Source organism: Trachurus japonicus, chromosome 1 (genome assembly GCF_045865225.1).
Source record: "Trachurus japonicus isolate A0001 chromosome 1, Traja_1.0".
Classification (NCBI taxonomy): domain Eukaryota; kingdom Metazoa; phylum Chordata; class Actinopteri; order Carangiformes; family Carangidae; genus Trachurus; species Trachurus japonicus.
The window spans coordinates 25109257-25136395 of NC_140907.1; the positions used below are offsets into that span (position 1 = coordinate 25109257).

The window sequence follows — 27139 nt, forward strand, 5'->3', positions numbered from 1 at the left end:
AAAAGACAAGTTTCTTAAACTTTATACATATCAGGTCAGTTGGAGTACTAGATAGATTTCAGGATTAAAAGGTTAAAGAGAAGATGAAATGAACATTATCTGCAATTTCATATGATGCATAGTGCAGATACTGTATGAGTTTTTATTTTTAGGTCAAACAAACATTTTGTCTTTATTTGAATTATATCAGAATCTCTATAAAACAGACTGCTAGGGAGATTTGATGACAAACAGGCTGTGACACATGATTAGTTTTCTATCCAGACAGACATGATTGCTATGAAGACAATCATGCCCTGCAGAAAAAATCCCAGTACACATCATCTTGGACCACAGAGACTTTCATATAATTTTATTTTCTTTCATTTTGGAAAAAAAAAGAAGAAGAAAAAAACTGATTCTACTAGTTGATCAAAACTGTCTTCAGGTGTATGATGAGTGAGTACTTGGTGAGTGACCTTTGACCTGCAAAAGGGAGTGGTTGACTCATTTCATCCCCAGGAGCATAAGCTCATAGACCTCGCGACGGATGTCAAGAAGATGCCCGGCACTGAACTGATGAAGTTGCAGTCCCCTGATTCCACAGATAGAAATGACAGCAGCGGAGGCAGCCAGAGATCATATTTTCCCCCGGACCGATGAATCTCGTGGAACGCGGTGAATAGCACTGTGTGTTCCCAAGATTGTCGCCCCTAACTGCGGCGCCCTTTCCCTTGCAGATGAAATAGCTGAGCGGGTGACAAGGAGTGTGACAAACTATCCGTGCTGTAATGCTCTCGCTGTTCTGACCACGTCTGGACAAATTACAGTGGTGTGGAGGTTATTGTCCGGGCTGGAGTTATGGCTGCACCGGCTTCCTCTGTGATAAATAGTAACAGTGGAACTGGATCAGTCAGGCTCAAAAGAGATGGCAATACTACAGAAGAATAAGAAAAAGCCTCGCCAAAACCAGACTTTGCTAGCTCTGTGTCGTATTTACATTTTTATATTTGAATAAAAAAGGGATTGTTCAGTTTAAATACAAGAAAAACAAAACTGAAACGATCAAGAGCTTGTACGTCAACATGATTGGTTGAGTAGAAAGCACAGTTTTATTGATGTTTCATTTCAAGTGGAACAATATCCGTGGATTCAGGTCTGGTGTGCCCTGAGATCAATTTCAAAGCGTCACGCGAGAGGACACAGCCAAACAGAAAACAAAGGAACTGGTCTTGATTGCAATGCTTTTTTTCCCCTCTGTCTGCCTCTCTTCATCTCTCCCTCCTCCTCCTCCTCCTCTTTCAACCTGTTTGTGCGCCGGGCTGCTGCTCATTTCTGAAGCACCATCGTTTGTCTTTGTCAGATGCCCAAAAGACAGCAGAATGAAGAGGGACACATGAAGAGGGGACGGGTGACTGTGGCTGCGGCGTATAACCACACACACACACACACACACATCACACAGTCACCACTGACAGTCCCTTGCCAGTGAACCCTCCCCATCACGCTTTCCTTTACGAGGCCAGCCTCCATCACCAACCGATGCCTCTTTAGAAACACAGGTAAAGTCAAGCGGAGGAACAAAGTGACACGGATGAAATTTAATTGAAACTGCGCTGGATTAAGGAGGAGGAAGAGGAGCAACAGAGCAACTATCAGCAGCTTAGGTCCAAGATAGATGAGGCTTTCATTGGCTAGGTTGAGGTTGAGTGTGAGTGTGTGTGTGTGTGTGTGTGTGTGTGTGTGTGTGTGTGTGTGTGTGTGTGTGTGTGTGTGTGTGTGTGTGTGAGTGTGTGTGTGTGTGTTTTGGGGCTGATAAGACTCTTCGAATGAAGAGGAAAGAAACCACTTCCAGTTATCAAATAAGTAAATCTATATTTGCCATTAAATATGAAGAAAAAAGTAATTGAAGTACCAATGTTTTTTTTGTTTTAGGGTTAATTCAAACTGGATATAAGGAGTGTAATGTAAGTGCTATGCATATTTGCTGGTTCAGAGTAATGTGCTATGCATCCTTGAAGGAAAATGAGGTGATTGAAGTTCAATTTGTTGCCTGTTATTAAGTATTTCCGCATGGCCGCCTCAGTTAAAGGATAATGGATGAGGGATTTATTATTACCTTTTGGTCAAATGAAGTGGTGTGGGAGATAAGGTGATGAAATTAATGAGCGGGAGGAAGAGAGGTGATCCATCAACATCAAAACAGAAACGAGGGACAAGCGGTATTGGGCGAAATTGATAGAATTCATTAAAAAAAAGAGAGAAAAACCTGTGGACTTATCAGCGTGTAGAGTTGCGTATTGCTTTTCATTTTCTGAAAGCCACTCGCCGCCCACCCCTCAACACTCGACTCCACACTCGTCACGAAATGACTTAAACATGCAAACAATGGGCAGAGGTAACAGATTCCTAGGGGTTGTTATTACTTTAATGAGATTTCCCTTTTTCCTCATTCAAAAGTCGCAGAGGCAAAGTGAACCACTGCATCACTGCCACGCTGTTTGTCATTTTTTCCCCTCACTTGGCTGACCGCAGGAACAAGCCGTCTACAATAAAGAGGGTTTCAGTGGACCGAGACTCCAGATGCACTTTTACTGCAGCAGCAAATGAGAAACAAAGCACAGACAAACCCAAACTGACATTTAAGAGCTTTTTGACACTCTCATCCGGTGCATCCACAACAACACGGGAGCTCAGATCTGTTATAATCCTTCACTCTGCTCTCCCTGCATCCATATTCTTGTTTGCCACCCACCCACCCAACCCCCCTTGCCTTGCCCCCCCTGCTACTCCCTGTTCCACACTGGTAAACGAGCCCTTGTCACCCCCCATCAGTAAATGAGTTCATCGGACTAACGAGCAAGCAAAGGGTCCCGGCACACTAACAAGGGTCTGTTGGCTGCCTGTGCCTCTGGACCAATCAGGACCCTCATCACCGCTGACACAAAGCCTCCCCGAGCCCTCTGGAGCCAATTAAGACAGATTTTGCTTTTGAGATTGAGTGATAGCCAGAAAAAGAAGGATGGAGAGAAGGAGTGGGAAGAACTGTGGGCCCCATAGGTACTAGAAATAAATAAAAACAAATGTATCAGCAGTTTTTAGCCGGAACTGTGTTATGTCCTTTAAACAGGGGGGCGCTGGTAGTGGGTAGGTGTTGGGAGGCTGCTCTGCAAGTAAAACAGGTGAGCCATTCAAGGGGAAAACAATGCTCACTAATCAAAGGAACTTGGAATCATATGACCTTAAGACAGTGCAGCCACATGACTCTGCTTTCACACTTCAGCAGTTTCCCTCAAGCCTCTGGGGTTGAGCAAAGGTATGCCGCCTTTTGCAACTGGCCATGTGCATGACTGTTGAACTATGGGAGTAGTGCAGCGGGACGAGCTGTGAAAATACAAAAATATAGTTTCCAGACCCAAATGAGCTTCTTTAAAAAGTTAATTAAGTCTGCATTTTGGTAAATACACTTTTCCTGTTTTTTTCTACAAGAAGAGTGACACTTGGATTTCTGGAGTCTCCACTGGTTGACAAGAAATTGCCATTTGTGTACTTGTGTGGCCTAAACAAACTAAATATAAGACGGTGGCTGGTCTTTATGCTAAGCTAAGCTAAGCTAACTGGCAGACGGCTCTAGCTTCATACTGAACAGCGTTGAGTGACTCCTCTTACTTTCACCATGAAAATGAATAAGCACTTGTACCAAAATGTTAAACTATCCCTTTGACATTATTATTGGTCATTTTAAGAGACAAAAATAACTTACCAGCTAAAACGTATATCCATAAGTAAACATCCATAGAGATGTCTGTAAGCTAGAACAGACTATGCTAATAAAACAGCTGTGAACATGCTTCAATATCAGAAGTCAAGACCATATGTGTTCGCTGATGATTGATAGTAGCACTTGTTCCACCATCTTGTAACTAATTCAAGATGTAATCACTGGTCACACATAAAGCTCTATTTGCCTCAGGGGGAGTAAAACAAACTACAAGGTCAAAAAAAGAAATAAACACAACTAAGAAGCTGTGCTGGAGTGTGAGAGAACTAAAGCAAAATAAACAAGCCCAGCTTGCAGCGAGTATAAGGTTATGAAGCCTAAAGGCTCAAAGCATTCAGTCCAAAAGTCCCCTGGTAAGAGTTTGGACTCGCTGGAAAGAAGTCCCCTTTGAAAGGATCTTTGGGGCCACTTAGTCTGAATTTAGCCTAATAAGGATTAAACCCCTTTCTGGCTCTTTTCAGTGTTTGCTAACTGGTTAGCCTTTTCTCCTTTCCTTTCACTGGCTACTTAGCCTTTTTGAAGTGAGCACAAAAAAAAGGTCTTGTGTGGATTTAGGGAAATGCTGCAGTGGTCTTGGGGTTAATTGGTAGAGAAGTGAAGACTTCAGTGCATTAACTCATTAGACATTCAGCCTTCAGGCATAAGCTCTGAGGCCAAAAGCCTTAGAAGAGCCCCGAGACATAATAAGATGCCAAAGTGGCCACATGAAACACTAATACATAAACATGTAATGTTGAATATATCACAACTCAACCTCAGAGAGTTGGTGTGACAATATTAAAGTCTTTATAGTCTTACATTTTAGTTTTAGTGAAATTGCACAGAGATAGCACATTCAGGGATGCCAAAGGATACTCAACGGCACCAGTGTTTCTTTTTTAATCATCAAGATCAGCGCTTCCTTTTTTCTTACCCCATCACAGCTTAGGCTGGAGCCACAAAGGCCAGAGTTTATGGCTCAAAGGTGATGAGGAACAAAGGAGGGGATAAGGGTACATAAGTGAGGGGAAGAGGGGTGTGAAATGAAGCAGACATCCACAAATTGAGAAGATCCTGTCTGCTATCTTTGAATTATCACAATACATGTTTCAAACCAGCTTCAAGTTTGATGTTAGATTTTTTTTTTTCTCAGCTCCTGCTAATTGAACGACATATCATATCAACAAATATCAGCCATAAAAACCAAGGTCGGCTTTGCATTACGGATCTGTCACATAAAAAATAGAAGATCTTAATGGTAAATTCTAGAATCCGAATATGTAGTACCAGATATTTGACCAATATGTATGATGAAATCAGGACTAGACATCTGCTTATCATGGCAATATGAGCTGTTAATATCAAAGAATCTTCAGATTCTTGGGGTTTTGGCACAGAGGTGTCACTTGGCACCTGTTGAGACTGGATTGAAAGAGCTTAAATGTGTTCCTTGATTTGTCAAGCTCATCATTAAACACTTGCACATCAGGAAAAGGTGAAAGAGAATGTATATGCTTTTCACTGACACTCAGAAAATCAAAGAGACAGCTAAGAGCTATCGCTGAGGCAGGGGAGCTGTATAAAACTCAACGCTATTGGCCCTTCACTGCCTGTAAGCTTCCATGGCAAACATCAGACAGGTTAAGATTGCTGACCGGCTCCTATCGCATTCTCTCCGCTCTCCTTCATTCTCCCATTTTGCTATTTAGTGATGGATAGGCTTTTTTTCGGGGTTGGTGCGAGGCTTCGCTGAAGTAAATTCTTTTCTAATCCGGCTATTGTCACCGGCTTAAGTGGGTGTGGGGTGAAAAGTACACCCCTCTTGGGGAATTTGAGGTTGGTTGTCCGAAGTGAAAGAGGAGAGAGAGAATAGGACTTGTATAAAGGAAAGGTTGTGGAGACTTGAGAATTTGAAGGTGACTCAATTGGAGCTACAGGTTTATCAGTGACAAGCATTTTCAGAGTGAATTGAATTAGAAAGTATTTTTGGAAAAATGGAGGCAGGTAAATTAAAGACTAGAATCACTTCTCTTTTTTTCATTGCTTGATTAGTTTTGGTTGCTGAAGTGTAGTGGACGAAGTGATGGGAAATGGAGCCAGATGCAAAAGCAACTTTAGACACATTAAAATCCTTCAGTTGGTAAAACAAATGTGCTGGCAAAGGTTATTTGCACATCAAGCAAACACAGAGAAACATTATCATCCATTTGGAATCCGGCTTTGGCCACCTGACAAATCCAAGTCCAATATTCACTCTCCTTGTAGCTCATTTCTTCTCTTCTGAAATGCTAATGTCTGCCTCTTAAGCTGTTAATGTTATATTATGTTCGTCAGCACTTTTGTGCAGGTGGAAGCTCTTTTGCTTTTTGAAAACAGTCGCAGCTGAATACATCGCTAAGGACAATGATAAGACCAAACCAGAACGGTAAAGTTATGAGCTACAAAGCCAAAACAATAAGCTGAAATAAGCTAATACTCTGTAAGGAAATGGGAACTGCACAGTCCTTGATAGTAATTATCTGCAGGTTGAACATGTGAACCCTTGTTAAAATTTTCAATTAGTGCAGCTATAGAGAGAAACAAAAAATATAAAATAAAGGTTCAGACATTTTATTGTTCAATTTAACCCAGCCTCAACATTTCATTACTACATAGATTGGATATGACTGTGATTGCTGGAGTGAAACACATTTTACTTGAGCCATTAAATAAATGGAAATGAAAGTCCATGATGCAAGAAAAGAATGTGCACCATGATATACATTTTTTGTGTTTGTTGAGCTAACAGGATGGATGAAACCAGTGGCTTGGAGAAGTCATAAACCCCTCAACGAGACCTATTTATCCTCTAATTTAATTCTAAAATATCAAAAATAGTCTGTTGCTTTTATATCTAAACTACATCCTGATTCCACAGTCTTTGAATCACAGAGCAGGAGTGAACCTCTGTTGTGCTGATGTCTGCTAGAAAAGAGTCTTGGATGAGTAAGTAATCTGCAGGACGTCCCTATGGATGTGCCATTTCAACCAGACTGGATGGGTCATTAACCATAATGCCGATGGAGGCACCAGGATTCAGCAATGTAACATTTTGCTCTCCGGCACAGGAGATGTCTTTACACAGAGTGCACATCAATGCTTTCAGCTTACCTTACAAAAACAAATACATCAGACCACCTCTTGATTTCTTTTAGGATTTCACAGCTATAATTAAAATTGTGTCAAGCATTTTTCATTTGCATTTACTGAAATATTGATGAAAGGTAGCAAATAATACTCAAAATCTATGACATATGAACCTGGTGTTATCATCTGATATGCAGCACAGAGCTATCTGACAAAACAAGAGCACATTTACAATTCCAATTTCCAATACGCTGCGCTGGACATCGATCTTTCAATTGGAGCCGAGTGTCTGTCTGACCTCAGCTGAATAACAGAGGCTTGTGTGAACAGCAGGTACACAGGTGCTGATTGTAATATCAGTAGCCTACCAGGCAGACTGGCATCCATAAACAGGCCTATCCATCAGGCTGGTGTGCTGCCTTTGACACGTGTGTCAGAGGCAGACGAAGGGAATAAATGATGGAGAGAGGGGATCAATCAAAGGGAGGGAGGGGAGGCAACTGCCCCCTGACTGGCCCAGTCAAGCCCCGAGATGGAGCATGATGGAGGGGCTAGGCTCAGGTGCAAAAAGGGGGTGGCAGCTCTCTGTCTGGAGGTGCTTAGTTAAGTGCGAGCTAGGTCTCAGCCACAGTGGTCTGTGGTTGTGTTAAGGTCCAAAGTCCGGTCACAAACAGCGGGCTAGGGAGAGGCTGAGCATGTTTATTTGTGGCGAGGTAGTTTGTAAGTGTGTGTGTGTTTGAGGCAAGAGCAATTGAAAGGGAGACATTAGTCATCATTAGGTGGTGAGATGACACTGTCTCTAATGGTTTTATGTGATTACCAATGTGGCAATCGTCTTTCCTCAACCTGTCCTACCTGGTTACCACTCTCTGCAGACATTCATCAGACTGTTTTGCACAAGCCTCAGTGGTTTACGTTACATCTCCAAGGTTAAAAAAAGGAATCCCCTCCTCACTGAGCTGCAGCTGTTTGATTAAAACAGCAAATTAAAGACTAAACTGCAGTCTGACGCTTAGATATTAGCACAGTCATGCTAGCAGCTCTGTGAGAGTATACTTAGCCTCAAAAGAGCTTTGAACCAAGTGCTGTCACCAGCATGGTTGAAATGTCAGAGCATGGTGCACTTAAGCAATGTGTGACATCTTTAACTAAGAAAATGTTTTATTCTTATAAGATGTGTCATACAATATCAGACTTGTGGACCAACAGATGGACCAACTTTCCACACATAAACAGATAAACAACTTAAATTTTTAAACATATAAGGCCCTTGATCTCAATCTCATAGTATCACAAATATGCGTAGAAGAGATATAGCCCAGGAGCCAGTCTCAGATTCTTCAAAGCTTTGAAGCCTATCATTAACAAATCTTCTTCCATCATACTAACACCCCACATCTGGCCAGAGACCACTGACATCATCCATTCAGCATGAGTTCAACATTGCTGATATAACCTCGGACAACTGGAGGGACTATTACACAACCATCAATGTGGTTTGAGACACAAATTGGAGAGGAAACAACAGAGTTGGGGTGCATGTGCATTTTGTGTGAGAGAGAAAGAGATAAAAGGCAGTAAGGAAGGTAACACGACTTAACTGCTCTACTGGGACGCAGCAATACACTTCAAGAAGCTTTCAACCTTTGTCTGGGCTTATCTCCTCTAATTGGCTTAAATTATTCCAAACTGTTTACACATTTTTATGCCGAGAAGCTCCCAAAGTCCAGACAGTGAGACAAAGCCAGAAGAATGGTATGATAATAATTGGGTTTACTGATGACTGGATAAGCCTAAGGAGTCGGTCAACAGGGAATGATGCTAAAGATTAAACTGAGTCTCGATTTTAAAGATTTGAGGTTACTGGAAAATCCAAGAGGGGAATATAATGATACTAACAAGTCTGTCTCTTGTAGGGAAAGGTTTCACGTCCTCTAGGTGCCATAATTACTGTACATAGACAAGCAGGGATGCTCAGACAGTGAAAGAGTGAAGGAAAGAAGAGAAAGAAGGTCATCTCAACTCATCACTCTGGAAGCTGTTGTCGTACTGCCGCCGAGCAATTTATTGACCATCCCAGGATGCACTCTGTCAGAGCGGACGAGGAGAGCGGAGGGAATGGATGGAGGAGCAGCACGAAGGAGAGATGGAGGAAGGGAACAAGGGAGGGAAGGAGGCCAATATGAACGAGTGAGAGTGAGGGAATCTGTTTCCGTGGGCTCATTGATAATGACATACCTGCTTGGGCTGTCCGTTAGTCCTATAGCACACACTACTTAGGCTCTAACTGGAAAATCAATAGGCTCCTCTCTCAGAGACCTCTCGCTGCCATGGCTCTTCGTGATTGGCAGCTGCAGCCGAAGGTCGTCCCTGGCGACCATGAGAGTTTGGCGGAGCGAGCAGGAGCGCGCAGAGGGAGGGTGGGGGTGGAGTCCCAGCAGTTTGACACTTTAGGGAGAGCTTAACGACATGAGACTGGTCGCTACATAACACCAGGGTGGTTTTCTTTGACTGAGTGACCATCCATTCATCCACTCCTGCTAACCCCGGGTAGCCGTCACCACCCCACTAATTAGAGTTACCAATGTCTTCTCAATGGAGGTTTTATCATTGCATAGTCCAAGGTTGGACACTGACCTTTAGGAGAAATTTACTGGTTTTCTTTCCCAAAACACTGTTCTGCTTGGCCTTCAACTGAAACTTTTTTTGGAAACACACAATAGATATCCACAGGATACAGGAACAACAGCACAGCTCAACTTGACAACTTGGCTGTGTGTAGTTTTTATGAAATAAAAGACATTTTTATGTTTGAGTGAAAGTTTCCAAACAAACTGGGGACGTCATGAGGCAAATATGATATGTTATCTAAAACAAATTCATTTTTGAACAGTGAGCATTTATTCTTTTTCTTTATTTTAAGTGTATGTCATTGTAACATACCCAAGGATTTACCCAGTCCAATAAAATAACAATAACTCACTTTATTCTATAAATTGAGGTCGGTATTTGATTTTTGCAGTACTGTGTTTCAGTGGGTTCAATATATATATTAATATTCACTGTGTCACAGTAGCATGCTACATTGTGAGTATAAAGTGCACACAGTGTATTAATGTTGACAGTGCAACATTTTTGCACTTAGTCCACATGCAATTAAAGCTACTGAACTGTTTTGTACCAAAAGTTTCAGTAAACAAGTGTTGGCCAGTCTCAATAAGCAGATTTAAAATGCTAATCATATTTGAAAATTTTACTAATTCACAAATGACAACTTCAACTGTAAAAACTGCCTAATTTGTTTTTCCATCTGTTGCTGCAGCTGTCATACTGTACCACTGCTGATAAAGGCAGCTTTTTCATGTCCAATATTTAGTGGATTGTGTCCATTTAAAGTTACTTAAAAAATCTAAATATGAATAATACATTTGTAATAATGTGTACATTTATAATTAAAACACAACTGGAAGTATGAAAGTGTCTTCTATCAGGACACAGAAATAATCCATAATGGACTCAAAGTGTGATACTGATCTGAGGGAGTGTTACAACTATCATCCAATCAGGTTTTTGCAGACTTTTCCTTTAACCAATCAGCTGGAGGCAGAGCGAATTTCACTTCCTCATTCATGCAATATTAGTAGTCTCCAGGAGAGGCTCTGCAACAATAACTCCACATGCAATATTGATGGCTTGTGGCTAAACACAGAGAGGGTTCTCCTACGCACACACACACACACGGCCAACACACATCTGCTCCGTGACTTCGTCAGTTGTGCTATCTGCCGAACAGATGCAGGGGCCTGCCAGGCAATTAGTTGCCTGCGATGATTTTCTTTGAGCCCTCTACGGAGGGAGCAGCTGGGTCCATCCGGGGTTTGCGAGACAGCAAGAAAATGTGTGAACAAGAGCATCAAAAATGTACTCTCTCAGCTCACATGTGTGTGCTGATGTTGGTCTCTGTGCACATGTGCATGGCGGTGTGTGTTGTGAGGCAGCGAGCCACTTTTCCTGCGGCTATCATGTTACCAGAGAGAGGAAAAGGAAAAGAGCACTACCTAAAAATGCCAAGCTCTGACATCCCCCTCCCTTATCACTCACTTAGAAGAACAAAGCTGAAAGACTCCAGCAGACGCAAGATGAAACTTTTGCACATTTTGTTGCAGAACCAACCATTTCTTCTAATGTCGTCTTCATGCCAGATCATAAAATGTAGCCATTACTTTTAGAGATATATTGCATGAACCACATGACTGTATGCCACTGTTATGCACAGCGTAGCTACATGTGGAGTATATACTGTTGCTTTAGGTAGGAGATTCAACAAGTAGGGGATCCAGGCTGCCAAACAAAGTGCTGAACAACAACTAAAATACACTTCAATAAAATGTCCTTGTAAAAGGGGCTAAATATGTTTAAAAGGCAAATATTGTCTCAGAGGTTGTTCTGCTAATTGTTAACTATGTTATAAGAATAGTACAGTATACACAGTGCTGAGCCACCTGGGGGTAGTCTGCGTAATCTGGTAGGAACGGAAAGGAAGAAGAACAAAGCTGAGACAGTAGGAGAGAAAGACAGAGCCAGGAGAGAGGGAGAGGGAAAAAAAGATGAGAAGCAGCGAGATTACTCATCAGCTGGCAGAGATTTGCACAGGCATGGACACTGTTTTGTGCTCGTGAGGGGATCACTGTGAAGTCGTCACACGGGCTAAGATCAAAGAACCCTCTGACAGGCTCCTGATCTTTTCTCCAGCCAGTATAAACCAGGGGGGAACTCTTCAGGAACCACAGATAATTCTGGATCTTCTCAGGACATAAAGGGCACAACAGAAGCAGCGAGGACGGATGAATGAGTGAGTGACAGTCAGTCGGCCATTGTCATTAGGTTTATACTACGTGTACGGTGGGGCCCAAAAGTCGGAGTGGTTATAATGTGTGTATCATGTATGTAATATTATACATTATACTTATGACAATAAAAGTTTGAGTGACAAAGCTAAAAATGCTAAAAGCTAGGCTCGCAAAGTTTGTCTATAGTTGCTCCTGCAGACAGTTACAGGCAGTTAGCTCAATACACACACACACACACACAATGTTAATGCTCATATTCAGAGATATGGCTAACCTTTCCACATCAACTGCCAAAATAAAAAGATTTCATAAAATTCAATCCACTGTTTTCCATTTTTCACGGTGGTAAAAAAAAAAATGAACACAGTTGCTCAGAAACAAGTGGTTTGATAAGTGGGCCAGAATGGATTCATAATGTCTTTATAAAAGCCTGACTGCTACAGTTAGAATGTCCTTCATAATATTTGGACACTTGCTCTCCAAGTAGTGTCGATTAATCTCTCTGGAGCTGTGAGCTTGATAATAAACAGTCCTGAAATCATCAGCCAGACACTTTTTCTCATTGACTTCTCTCCGTTTCTATATCTTTCTCAAAATTCCAAAGCCACATTAGGGTAACTATCACTTTACTTAAATATGATGCTGAGGGAAGGAATGCCAGATCTCAGTTTTGAACATTTCTTTTAAATTTCACTATAAATCAAGGTCAACTGTTGCTTCTCCCTGCCATAGTTTCTGCAAGTCTTCTGGTAGTTCTAGGAAGAAGACTGCGTGTTCATTTAGCAGCATGTGCATCAAATTCAAATGTCATGACACACCAGCAGATGCAGCCCATAATGTTTCGCCTTGTATGTTTTTTCTTCGTGGGGACAAGTTAATTTGACACTAAACCTCTCCACTGTGGCCAAAGCTAATTTAACTGTTCTTGGTGAGAAGACAAGTCCTGCTAAGCTGTAATTAATGAACACTGTGAATAATATGGAACCATGAATCATAGAATTAAATGATATAACATGTAGTTTGAAGACAACTCGCTGTCTTTAGCCCACATGAAACAAATATGCTGTGTGTGATATCAAGCAAAACCAAATCAGAGTGTGTTCACTTGTGCATTTTGGTCCTTGAATACAAATGTATATGATTGTTGCATTGACATGGGCTCAAAAAGGCGAATAGCCACAGCCACAGCCTTTTTCATGTCTAACTAAATTATTTAATCATGAGTTACTTTACACTCCCTAAAGCCTCATCAGTGCATGTGGAAAAAAACAAATGATGAAGTCCAGGATGAAGCAACTATGAAGGGGAGCTCGTTAATCTTTGCCTTTTCTGATATGTTTGTAGCTTATTTCAGAATCCACCACATATTTGGCTACTTCATATCAGTGAGGGAGTTTCTGGAACTCATTACCGAGTCAATATTCTGTCATAAGGAAAATTATTTTTTCTGACAAATGTCATTAAGTTTAATATGTGGTCATGTTTTGTTTTTGTTTTTACATTTTTATTTGCACAGAGTCTGCATGCCCTGTTTTCTATAGCTACTCTTAACCTTCAGCAACATGGGAAACATGCAGCTTCAGCAGACTGCAGAGAAAACATATATACCGACATTTTCCACTATGTATCTATGCTGCATCCACAGTAGGCCTCCTTGTCTCTGATCAACATTTACATTAAGACATGACCCTCAGGATACAACAGCACAGACCGATTATGATGCCGGATTATTACTGTAATTTATTTCCTGGAATTACGCAAATGATTGGATGGTATTTAACAGCTGGCTCCATAATTGAACCGCTGTAATAATAGCGAGGTAGTGATGAGAACAGCTTTGAGCTGAATTTAAAAAACCTCTACTGAAGTTAGACTTGAAAGTCGCAAAAATAAATAAAAAAATAAAAAAAACGTGTAATTAAGTCAATTCACCGGCCTAATGACCGTGACCTCATTACCCGGAGCAGCGGACACGTGTGACAGGACTGCAAAGGCTCCGTTCAGCAGCAAACTGACTAAATATTTCATCTGCGTTTCTGTGCAGCGTTTGTTTCCTCCACCGTGTTTACATGTCTGATAGAGTCTCAGAGGCTCTAACAGCTTCTTCAGTCCCCCAACAACAAGTCTGGGTGACGAGGGGACTTCAATTACACAACCTCACCGAGACCTCTGCGTAAATTATTTAGTATGGACGAGGTTCACGGCGATAAAGCCACCGGCAAATTAACGCGCGCGCGTCTGTGTGTGTTTGTGTGTGTGTGAGAGAGAGAAGCCGAAGGCAAACTACTGTAAATATCGGTTATTTGAACAGCACGATCAATACATTTTCAATATGCGGTAGATGAATTTAGAAGCGGATGAGGAGGATAAACAGTAAAACTGAAGCTCGGGCCACTCTGACGCTTTTCTGAGCTTGAGCTGCAGGTGCACACGAGGCATTGTTTTAAATGCAGCCTGTGTAAAGACGTTTAACGCCATTAGATATTTAGGTACTCTTTGTAAAAATACAATTTCACTTGAATGTGGTAAAATGCAAATATGAAAGGAAACAAAGATGAATTTAGATTCACCTTAAACGGAGGGGAATTATTCAAAATCAATGACAAAAACTGGTTAATGCTTGATTTTTTTCACTTTAAGTTTTATTTTATTTTAAAATAAATGTGAAAAAGTGGTCATATCCAAGAGCCACATCTCCACTTTAAAAAAAGGGAACAATCACACATCAATCCGTAAAACAGACAGAAGTTTTTTTTGTTTGTTTTTTTTAAGTGAAGCCCACAGAGCTCTGTGGACTTTTATAGGAAAAAGCAGGACATGCTGATAAGAATGAGCCAAATGGAAAAACACTGATATTACTGAGCCTTTTAGAGGAGTAAAACACGATAATATACACATAAAATTTAAAACACGGAGAGAAAGAGAAAGGAAGAGACTTATCTGCAGAATACGAGCAGGTCTAAAGTTAAAGACTGTCACTCACACTGTGTCTACAATCCTAATCCTCAAAACGCACCGGGCGCAAAGAGCAGCACTTGTCTGGAGGAGACGTGTTTTACTGCTGGCTTGGAGGAGAGTGTACGCCGGCGTTTGCCCGTATAAACCTAAAGGTTTGTGTTTCCCCGTGTCGACCGGGGAGCAGCAGCGGACAGCTCCGTGCGTCCAGATGCTGCTGAGGCGGACTGGAGATCTCCCTGCAAGAAGCGTCTGCCGCTGGCCGCTCTGATTGGCTGCGCGCACTGACAGCTCTGCACATGATTGCAGGAGGAGAAGCCCGACCCCCTTCACTCTTCCTAGAGGAACCATTCATAAACTACACAAGTCCAGCTCACAGCTGAGTGTGGACGAAAAAGTGAGCGGGGCCACAGAGCAGAGCATAGCAGCAAGAGGAGATGAGTGGTCACAGACGGTGTTTTAGCCTTTAGCGTCTGCAGCACCAGGACACGGATGGTAACCCCCCGACCTGAATATGAATCTACCTAGCCGTGCTGGAAGTGCTCTGTTGGACTGATATTTAGCAGGCTATTGCGTTGCATCCCTATCCGTTTCCTCCTCCTCACACTGACGTCCATCCGCTGCAAAAGCAAAGAAAAAAAAAAAGAAAAAAAAACTTTTGATTACACATTTTTCCAGCACGGGGAAGCATTTGCCTCTGGCTTTACCGGTAAGCATTGGATCCGTCAACTTACTGCGACTCTCCGGTGTACAGCCCGGACCTCTGCCCAAACATGATTGCGACGCAGGCAAAGCTGGTTTACCAGCTCAACAAATATTACAACGAGAGATGCCAGTCTCGCAAAGCGGCCATTGCGAAGACTATAAGGGAGGTTTGTAAAGTGGTGTCGGATGTCCTGAAGGAGGTGGAAGTGCAGGAGCCGCGGTTTATCAGCTCCCTCAGTGAGATAGACGCGCGCTACGAGGGCATGGAGGTCATCGCCCCCAACGAGTTCGAGGTGGTGCTGTACCTCAACCAGATGGGGGTGTTCAACTTCGTGGACGACGGCTCCTTGCCCGGCTGCGCGGTGCTGAAGCTGAGCGACGGTCGTAAAAGGAGCATGTCGCTGTGGGTCGAGTTCATCACCGCCTCGGGCTACCTGTCAGCCAGGAAGATCCGCTCCAGGTTTCAGACTCTGGTGGCGCAGGCCGTGGATAAATGCAGCTACCGCGACGTGGTAAAGATGGTGGCGGACACCAGCGAGGTCAAACTACGGATCAGGGAGAGGTACGTGGTGCAGATCACCCCCGCGTTCAAGTGCACTGGGATTTGGCCTAGAAGCGCAGCTCAGTGGCCCATGCCCCACATCCCCTGGCCCGGTCCTAACCGGGTGGCAGAAGTCAAAGCCGAGGGCTTTAACCTGCTCTCCAAAGAGTGCTACTCGTTAACGGGGAAGCAGAGCTCCGCGGAGAGCGACGCGTGGGTCCTGCAGTTCAGCGAGGCCGAGAACCGGCTGCTGATGGGCGGCTGCAGGAAGAAGTGTCTGTCCGTCCTGAAGACGCTGAGGGACCGTCACCTGGAGCTACCGGGAATGCCGCTCAACAACTACCACATGAAGACCCTGTTGCTGTACGAGTGCGAGAAACACCCGAGAGAGACCGACTGGGACGAGTCTTGCCTCGGAGACCGACTGAATGGCATCCTGCTGCAGCTCATATCCTGTCTGCAGTGCCGCAGATGCCCCCACTACTTCTTGCCAAACTTGGACTTGTTTCAGGGAAAGCCTCACTCAGCCCTGGAGGCTGCTGCTAAGCAGACGTGGAGACTAGCGAGGGAAATCCTCACTAATGCTAAGAGTTTGGACAAATTATAAAGCGACTGTCGAGACTAGAGTCTGAGAGACATTTTGGGATAAAACTTCAGAGAAGGACAAAGACGATTCTCCAAACTGATTCTCCAAGAAATGTGAACAACAACAAAATAAATCAGTAAGAAAATAATGCAGCAAGCAAACCACAAAAAACCTTTCTTTTTCTAAAAAATGGAGCAATTGGGCCACTGCCAGAGAGAAGGTGAAGGTACATTTTCAGATAAATGTAATAACTTTTAGTTTGTCTTCTTTAAATGTTTTCACAAAGTGAAGAAACTTTTATTTAAATATATGCACAAAAAGCGTTAAGTGAAAGAATAAAATGTAGCGTGCCAAGTTCAATTTTTTCATTATGTGACTCAAAAAAAGAAATGTTAATAAAATGTTGCAAATTAAATTACAACTTGGCCTCGTGTCTTGACGTGTTTTGACAGCTGAGCTGACAGGCAAACCTGTTGCACTTTATTTTTGTCCATTGTCTGATGAAGAGAATCATTCAATTAGTCACGTTTTTTTTCTCCCTCTCTGTCAAGAGGAACTCGAACCTGTGATCAACACTTGGAAAAAGGAAAGAAAAAAAAAACGCTTTTTCTAAAATTTTAAGAAGGAATGTGCACCGCCGGTTTCAGGCTGTATGTTATTTTTACAGCGCGTCACAGGCTCAAAAGGATTTTCCAATGAATGTAAATCAACGGAGTGCTGTTAATATATAGGCCTGGGAGCATCTCTGTGTTGTAACAACAGCAGCAGCAGCAGCAGCAGCAGCAGCACTGGGCCTGCTGCAGCTCAACTCAAGCCTCCACCTGATTAATGCCGCCACATTTAGGTAATGCACTGAAGCTGATGTGACACCTCTACAGTCACGTTTCATTTAATTAATTCTGATATTTAATCAGAGTTTTAAAAAAAAAAGTGCTTCTGCTGAAAGTTAGCCATTTAAATACACGACTTCATGCATGATAATACTGAACTAACACAATCAAGTATAGGTCAACAGAAGTTTTAAATGTGTTTCATTATTTTTTGGAGATGTGCTAAAAGTGAAAAAAAAAAAAAATCCTCACTGACCACAGGAAGGCCTGATACACTGCTGAGCTGTTTATGCTTTTTCTCATAAAACAGTTTGATAATTTATTTATTTATTAGAAAAAAAAACTTGTAATTTCTTACCAACTACCAGTAAACAATAATCAGCTTTTCTGTGGTGTTAAATTTTATTTACATAATATCTATTTAAAAAAAACTAAATTAGATTCAATAAGAAAAATACTGTTAGATTTTTTTTTTCATATCTAATGGCAGATGTAGTCCTGCTGTAACCTCAACAACAGACTGACAACACACTGGATCTGTGCATCAGATGTCAAGACAAACTTGGAGACACACGATCAGCAGCATTTACTCTCATTTAAAACAGCACATATACCAACAGGCCTCCTGACATGTTCGTTAGTGTCCCGTTAAAAGTAAAGCCGAGCAGCTTGTTGCACTGCGGTGGGAAACTGGAGCCTGGCTCCTCGTGTTAAGTGACAATTGGGAGACGTGATCAATGGAGCTCCGGTCTCTTACCTTCTGATCGATGGCCTTGAAGCCCGGCTCGTCCTCGTCCACCTCGAAGTAGAGCTCCGAGGCGGTGATGGACAGGGTGCCTTTCACCACCACGGCCGGAGCCACCAGCTGAGCACTGGTGCTCAAGTTTACTGGGCCTGGAGGACACACACACACACCACACACACACACACACACACAGTGAGAAAACAAGCTAAGTGTGTCCTCTTCTCCAGGTGCAAAAATATGGAGTAAAAAAAAAAAATAACAAGCTCATCAACAGTAAAGATAAACTTATAAAAGTCAACAAGGGATTTGCACCGAGTTGTATGAGTGTGAGCCTGCAACGATAACTTTTAAAAACACACAGTGGGCCTTGAGTCGTGGACGCGCTTCATTAGAGAGGGAATCTGACCGGTGCTGAAGATAAACACAGCAAAACTCAACCTCAGTTTTGCGCCTGTTTTTAAAGTGGAGACCGTTTCTCCTTATTTTTATTATGATTATTCACAAATATATGGCATTAGATTTGCAGAAGAGGATAAATATTTCGGCTGCAAAATTCGTAGTTTTAATTAATATTCCGCAATGAAAGGACGTCGTTCAAGATAAACTAATAAACACAGGGCTATGTCCATTATGCGACATAATCCTCACAGCCCCTGGAATAACAATAATTATAAAGCTGCATAAAGCTGCAATATAAACATCGTTAAAAAAATAAAATAAAATAAAATAAAATAAAATAGACATGCACGTCAAAAATCGACAGTGCGTCAGAATCAATTGATTGCGGGCTGCAGGGTGAAGCTCTTGTTTAATCTTTCATCAATCTTAATTTATGCCAGTATGACAATGAGAGTCCGGCTCAGGGGAGCTGTGGGTGGAAGCTCTGCCCGGGCTCAGCGCATATGAGCCATTGTATTTGCAGATGTGCGCTGAGGAGTTAAAAAAAAAAAAAAAAAGAGGCTCGGAGCCCCGGTTTGATTTCCCCGAGCACCCTCACACACTCCTGCGGACGGATGGAATAAACAGACACATATACACACACATGGCTGCAACATATATACACGTTCATCCCTGTGCCTCTCGTGGACCCCGTCAGCAGCCCACTGACATGTTATCCGTGGGTTGAAATAACTTTTTTTTTTTTTTTTTTGTTCCATTCACTCACAGACATTCAATTACACCTGGAGCAGACAGCTGCTTAAGAGGAGACGCTGAACCTCTCCCGACACCCTCCGCTCTCTTCTCGCGGTACACACGTCACTTTATTAGACAGGATTCAACCTTTAATCCTATTGTCGCCCGGGTGCGTTATTTTACCAGCGCCCTGAGCCTCATTAATGCACTTTTTAGTCCTGTGAGCGCTGTCACTGCACATGAAAAATGCGGATTATACTGCAATCCGATTAGCGGACTATATGATATTTAATTAACATTATTTAAATAATACACACGTCAATAGCGACAAAAGGGTTCACAGCGTCGTGAGCTGCAGAGAATTAAATTTAAGGACGTGTTGTGGTACTTTGATCAGGCTGATATAGACTTGTGCACAGGAGGGGAGTCTGAGGGGGGGTTTTATTCAGGCAATGCTGCTTTTTCCTTGAATCAGATAATGACCCATTTCAGGGTGCGCAGTATCCTGGGATAAACTCTGCTACTGCTGGATAAAAAAAATGTTTACAGAGTTGCTACTCAGGCCTGTGTGTATGTTTGTGAAGCAGACCTCCAGTGGCTGAGAGAGCAACTGAAAGATACTGTGTTTTCAGCTGCAACTCTCCCAGGATAGTGGAGCCAAACTGAAAGTGTTGTCCACACATAATGCTGTGAACTAAGAGAGTGATACCCATTCATTAAAAAGGCCTGATTTCCCCTCTTAATAAGGAGGTCAACAATTAATATGCTACATAAAAGACAAGGAAAAAAAGGCACCATGTTCTCAACATAAAAGTAACTTGACAAAACAGGGAGCATATGAAATCCTCTGCACAAAGCATATGCATATGTGGAACCTTATGCTTTGTGAAAATTATAATAACTTTATTTCTCTGTTCTGTTCGAGCTGCAGGACAAAGACAGTATAGTGCAGAAGTGCAGGGGTGACAGTGAGGAGGGTGAGCTGGTTCTTTACCTGTTACGTTTTCCAGTTCCTTGTCGTCCAAGCTGGACAGAGTGTCATCGTCTCCGTCCAGTAATGTCTCACTCTCCGAGTTTTGATTTCCCAGAGCCTGACCCCTGATGGACTGTTTGCCTTTGAGAATATCCTCCTCGGACGCTGAGGAGGAAAAAGGACTTCCTTTAATACACTTCATGTGCAAAACTTTTGTGTTTGATTAGTTTTATTCTTTTTATTTTAAGTTAACACAGAAAACTTTATTTAGACCTTATTTCAGTGCAGAGTTTGAGCACATTTAATTTTCAACTCATACCAAGCAGTCAAATCAGACATTATTTCTCATGAAAAAGAAGAGAAGACCATTGAAAAGTAGAAAATGTGACAAATTAAATGCTGTATTACTCTTCATTCCAGGCTTTACTGAAAAAGCAGTGAAAGGACAGTTAGCCTTTTTATTTTTTTTCATTTTGCGCCGCCTCGATTTAAACTGCAGCTCTTAGTACTTGTGATAATAAAAAAAAGTCTGTCTCCTTTGACATAAAAATCTCACACAGACTTATAGAGTAAATTAATATATATATATATATATATATATATATATATGTATACAAAGCAACATTAATTGAACAACATTCATGCACACATTTGTCACTTTAGTGAAGTAGTTCATTATTTTTTCATCATGTTCCAAAGGCGGATACAGACTAAAAACATGTAGGTGTAAAAAGTTTAAATTTTGTAAAATATAGTAGGTTGACCGTGAGTTGTGAGAGACAAGTATTTGCAAAGTTGATCTTTAAGTGTGTGCTGCTAATAATTGCTTCACTGGTTCACAACAATGCTGCCTTGCAGTGTTACACGCAAACTGAAAATGGCAAACAAACCGAGACATAACCCTCAATGCTCCTCAAGCTAAATTCATTTTGCTCTTTAATGTACATCAAAACAAACACCAGCTCGCACAAAGATTATCCAGACACAAAAATGTGAGTCACACACTGCCCGTTTTGATTTCAACTGAACATGACTTGAGGTTCCGAATGGATTATTTAAGAAAAATGGTAATCTGCAAACATTTACAGAGCTCTGCATTCCCCAGTGGTGTATGGTAAGGATCCACAGACACAAGTCCACAATACAAAGACTTTTGGCTGGCAAAGTTTTCCCTCTCTGTAAACAGAGCTGGCTTTAAAGTGAGAGCTTTCACTCACTCTGTGCATGTATGCATGCTTTCTAATCCAGCATCTTAATCCAGTTGTGAGTTGCTGAACACATAACTTTTTTTTTTCTTTTTCTCACATTCATATTCATCACCTGAGGGGAGATCAGTTGCACTTCCTAAAAATGCACAGTCGCGTCATGTGGGTATATACTTTGAAACTGCGAGGAGAGCCGAGCTAAAAAATCTCTTGTCATGGAAAATATGCAGCTCACTGATATTTAGAATGGTCTTCCTGTAATTAAGCCTCCCTGGAGGATTCTTTAGTTAGCAGCACTGAAATTACTACCAGCTCCCCTAATACGTACCACATGCCATTGCATTCACACCAAGCAAATGGACAGGGGACTTGTCAGATGAGCTTAGAAAACAGAGATGTAGTTCAACGTCTTTGCATTTAACTGCAAACATGCTCGGGAGTTCTCACCTCGTGTGTTCAGTTTGTACAGAATCGAGCCTGGCCGAGATGCCGCCTGATGCAACTAAAACCTCGTCACCGGGGCTCATTTCCCTCAACCCCGAAAGTTATTAATAGCTCCACAGTATAACACACAGTAAAATAACTGCAAGCAAAATAATGACCCGTCAGCATATTGTTTGGCTGAGAGTGTTGGACCAGCAAAGAAAAGCCTCTCTGACCAGAGTTATGTCACTCATCAGCAGCCATACATAAAAGAAACATGCACATAAGTGACAAGCTATGTGCTAACTTCCTGCTCCTCCTCTTCCTAATGTTGATACTGTTTATTTATTTTTTCTTTCTTTTAATTTGACAACCCTGAGGTTTTGGTGGTGTTGTATGTGTGTGTGTCTGCTCTGCACATATGTGTGTGTGGCTGAGGAATTGCATGGAATATGCATAGTCATGAAATTGTTGGAACAGAGCATTGACATAAACAACTTAATTTGACTGTAAGTTACAGACTTTACCAACATTTTGCAAAACTATTGTAAATAATACTAAAATTACCCTAAAATATATTGAACATGTAAAAAAAATAAAAAAAATAAATGAAAATTAGACTCACATCCACAACTATCATTTCCTTTTTAAAATTACGGCGATGATTAGAATTAATGTATAATCTAAAATGTTTAACAATCAATGCAAAGAGCAGTCATGCAACATTAACAAAAAAATCTTGCTGGGCACTTCAACCTCATCACTCATCACGCAGGGAGCAGAAATGTGCATAAATCCCAACAGGTTACACTTTTTCCAAGACCCCATTTCCCGACTGAGAGGTTCAACTACCTGCTTATACAAGTCAAGGCATGCACGGTCGCAGCAATTAAATTGTCAAAATTAACAAATTTGTTTTTAACGGGAGCGTAGCCAGGAGTGTGGTCATGAGGCGAGTATTGATTACCAGAACAGAGACATTAGTCTTCAGGTATTTACTCTGCCACCTCTGGTACACGCGCCCCGGACCAGACCGAATCAATCCCCAGAAAAGATGGTTCTTTCCAGCCATAAATACATAACAGCCTACTCAAGCCTACTGGCAGCCACACACTCCTGTGGAAATCATCTTGGCACAGTATGAATGATAACAGTTGTCCATATCCTTAATCCAGAAATGCACATTTTTCTCCATGCATGGCTGAGAAGACGTACATTTCCCTCATCTTAAAAAGGAAAAATAAAACACTGTTATTGAAGACCACCATGTAAATAAATGCTAAATATTTTCCATTGTGTCTAATTGTATGATCCTGTGCGAGATTTGAAAAGCGCTGCCACAAGTAGCTAGAAAATTAGGGTAAATTCAAGCTTGATCTTATACTAAATATTTTCTTAGGGAGTGAGACTGCATTTTCCCCTCTGCATCTGATGAATATAATTACAGCCAGATATGACCTTTGTGCTCTGTTTGAAAACTCAGCCCTGCATTCTCATCGTGAGCTGCACTTCCTTAACAAATGTCGGGTCGACTAAAACAAGACGAAAGGTTACATCAGAAAATGGATGCCGTCAGGCTTCAATGTCAAAGAGTTATTTTAATGATATATTCCCATATTTCAGCCAGGCAGCCTACTCTCTGGAGGTAGCATACCCTTGCCACAACTGGCTGCTGGCTATTTTTACACAGACTTGACTTTGAAACCAAATGTTGTTTGCAGGAATTTGTCTTTTTTTTTCTCCCCCCAGTGATGAATATATTCTGCATGTAAGCTGAAACAGTTTCGAATAAAATTGAATACCAGACCAAATACCTGAGTAACCAACTCACAGAACGCCTTCGACGCATTTTCTAAAAGACAGAGAAATATGTGCTGTGTCTGTTCTCTGTCATGATGGAGTTGAAGGGAAAACAAGGAGGAATAAAGAAACAAAGTGAAACTCAGAGGTCTTCTGCGGGAGAACAGCGACCAGCTGGACTGTGGCCTCGGTCTCCAGCTGCCTGCACTCTGCAGCCATTACTGCAGACCAGAAGTCTCCCAGGATCCCCAGATCCTCAACACTTATTGCTTTTAGATCACACTCTTATTGACTCCTGTCCCACCTGCCATTTGTCTTTGAGAATGATGTCACATTTAACAGGACTTTTGCAGGTGACACATTGAGGATTTTTTTTTTTTTTTTCGGTGCAGAAACAGCCATTTACTGGAGAGTGTAATTGATTGAACTGGTAAATGTGGGCCCAGCATGACGGTGATTGCAAACCCTGGTGTGTGCTGGATTTATTTGCAGAACCAGTGGATTACATACGCCCTAGTAGAGAAATGCGACTCCTGGTGTTAACGCAAGGGGCCTGTGTCGTTTAGATATTGTGGCTGTAAGTGACTGCTGGGGAATTTCAAGTTGTTCTCAGACGAGGTTTATTGAAAATCTGCACCTGTCTTTATGGAGGCGTTCACAGAAACAAAGGAGAGAGGGGAGCACTGATGGGATCTATTCCAATTCCACAGGAAAAAGCAATCAATGCTATTACTTTTAACGACAACTCTTTACTCAGTGTAATAGCAGAGTATTGATGACGATTCTCCAAACCGCATTTAATCTGGACGAGGTCCTGAGAACAATGTGGGCTCTTTCTTCACCTAAAATGTTTGGTAGACTGCAATTTGCATTTCACAAGCGTAACATCTGACCTAAAGGACCAATGCAACATTTACTGTCCCACAATATAAGACATTAAATCAATAAATTAACCATAATTATACCAGTCAAAATACATTTTACTTTGATTACAATAATAGAATGATATCTGTATATTTAATCATTTACCCCAAATATAGGCAATTACTGCATGCTACAAAGAATTGCATCAAAGGCATAAATCCTAAAATGACCCCTCATTGGTATGTGGAAACCTCAACAGGGACAAACAGAGGAGAGAGAGTGTGAACGTTACTTACCACTGATGTCAGCCACTGTGATGCAGTGAAGAAAAAAGAGTGACACAGTTTCACATTTCATGGATTCACAGCCACTCACTTCAAGACTGAGCTTCTTAGTAAAGCATGCTAACACTCTGGTTATTAGTCTAGCTTTGCATAATGGGAGGCAGGGTATGAAATTACCTGTGTGAAATTCAAATGAGGGTGCTATTTTACTGTGTCTTGTGGTACAATAAATCTTTTATTGCAACGGGAGGACTAATTTTTACTGCCTTGTACCTGGTGCTACCACCAAGCGAGTAAAACAGGGAGTGCAAACAACAGGCAGGAGGGGGGGAGAGGAGGAGAGGTGAAGGGGCGGTGGATGGCGACTGACCGTGTTCGGCCGCGGCTTTGAGCGTAGCCTCTGAGTGAGCGGATCCAAAGGGGTTCCTGATGAAGCGACGTCGCCGCCTTAAATCGTCCTCCCAGTAGTCCAGGCGCCAGAACTCCCTCGGCCGGCTGCAACGAGACAGAAGTAGCACATGTGTTAGCAATTACCAGCCAGCATGGTATAGCAGCCCAGCATTAGCACTCGGTCCGAGCAAGCATACATAAAGCCGGCATTGTGTTTGGCCCCCTTTTTTTTTTCTTCTAACCCTCAATATCACTCTTTTAAAACATTTCACTTATACACAAGCTTAGACCCAAAAATCACTGCATCCTGCCCTAGACACTGACAGTATCTCCTCCTTAGAGGCCGAGATATTCCCTCTATTTGCACAGTTTTTCCCCCCCCTACTCTCTCCCCCTCTCTCTCTTTCTTTGGGAAGGTGAACTGAGCACTGAGTACCATCACAGAGGAATGAGCAACTGACAGCGTGATCATTTTCCACACACTTCTGTGGCACGCGCTTCCATTCGAGGCTCATTTCAAGCCCAGCAGGATACCTCTTGTCAGGACTCGGGGCTAGCAGGATAAGGAGAAGGCCATTACAAACACAGAGGAGGGGGTGGAGAGCATTACCAATATTAATCAATGTCTATAGCCTCCATTTTTCTTACCAATTTACATCTCCCTTTACCAGGCCTGCTCGGTAAATCATTCTGCCTCGAAAAGGAAAAGAAAGTGTTAAGTTTTAATGAGGACTGGCTGACATATAGCATTGTGCCTGTGTACTGTGTACCTGTACATAATGAAATATCGCCTCCATTTTTTGAAAGTGATTTAATTACTATATAATCTAAAATATTCATTACCCGTGGCTCTGAGGCACAACAAAGCATAAGAAAATCACTTTTGCATTACATTAGCGATTTTTTTTTCTTTTTAATTTAAACTCAACCGTACAACAAAGCTGTTCATTTGTCAGAATGTAAAAACTGCTCATGTGTTAATGATTAACAACTCAGGTGGGGAGGGAGAAACAACATGCACTTGGATCCTCAGTGAGACTAAATCCTGACAGTTGGACTCCAGTCAAATGGTTGTTTTACTTGAACTAAATGTTCTCATGAGGAAAAATCCCAGTCTAGGCCTGAAATGAGGTTGCGCTGTGGTCAGGCTTCGATATGAAAACCTCTGCTACAATTTACAGGATTTGGTGAAATACTGTAAATCTCTTTAATTCCACTGTGACAAATTTGAAAATCTGTTGATCTGCGGCTTACATGGATTCATTAAGCATGGATGTGCTACATTTGCATAAGCGAACCACCTCAAAACATCTTGTTTCTTTTCCCGTGGGCCGACACTTGAGTGTATTGAAGCCTTTAAAGTAAACGGAGCAAACCAGATTTGTGTCAAAATGAATGTGTGAGGGAAAAAAAATCAAAATAAAACAGTGGTTTAACCATTTCTAAAACAAAATGTAAAAAATCTCAACCAGGTAGCTGATAAGTGGCTGCAGTGTATCCTGTGAAGGTGTAGGAAGACACGGTTTATGGTTTCAGTGGCATAAGCTATGACGGGCGAACCCCAGCATACTTTATGTGTGCTACTCTTGAACGCTGCTTTGGCTGGGGGCTCCTCACAAATCTTCAGTCCAACACCAATGATCACACAGGGGCCTCTAAAAGGGAAAGGAGCTTTACACAAGCAAACAAATACGATTTCCAAGCGGGCCCTTTAAAACCGTGTATGTCCTGGCTAATGAAAACCGTTGATTATATGATGCATTTGGACCAAAAAAAATAAAAAATCAGTCCCAAAAGGCTGGATGACGAGTGGAGTGGCTGCTGCTGCTGCTCATATCTCAAGTCTGAATGTAAAGCAGTTTGCTGAATGCATTTACTTTGGCGCATGCGGGACAGCCACTGAATACAAATACTTAACTATGATAATGTTTCACAATTGAAAACTCAGGGAAATGAAAACAATAGAAATGATGAATATAGATTTTGCAT

General features: G+C 41.9%; 2 protein-coding genes across 8 annotated transcripts in view; one reads left to right on the forward strand and one right to left on the reverse strand.

The window, feature by feature from the left end:
• lrba (LPS-responsive vesicle trafficking, beach and anchor containing) overlaps positions 1–27139 on the reverse strand; it is a 187461-nt gene that overhangs the window by 53938 nt on the left and 106384 nt on the right. For all 7 annotated transcript variants that reach the window (XM_085782186.1, XM_085782169.1, XM_085782144.1 and 4 more), the window contains exons 37-39: positions 25131–25255; positions 20206–20349; positions 18090–18226 (exon numbers count right to left, since the gene is read on the reverse strand). In XM_085782186.1, coding sequence (XP_085638312.1) covers positions 18090–18226; positions 20206–20349; positions 25131–25255 — 406 coding nt within the window. The remainder of the gene's footprint in view (positions 1–18089; positions 18227–20205; positions 20350–25130; positions 25256–27139) is intronic.
• Positions 15052–16923, forward strand: mab21l2 (mab-21-like 2). The gene has a single exon (XM_085782320.1). It carries the CDS (start codon positions 15444–15446, stop codon positions 16521–16523), a length of 1080 nt encoding a protein of 359 aa, XP_085638446.1. The 5' UTR covers positions 15052–15443; the 3' UTR covers positions 16524–16923.

What these genes read in the sequence shown, in the direction of transcription:
- mab21l2 (XM_085782320.1), top strand. Translation starts at nt 15,444, where the DNA reads ATGATTGCGACGCAGGCAAAGCTGGTTTACCAGCTCAACAAATATTAC.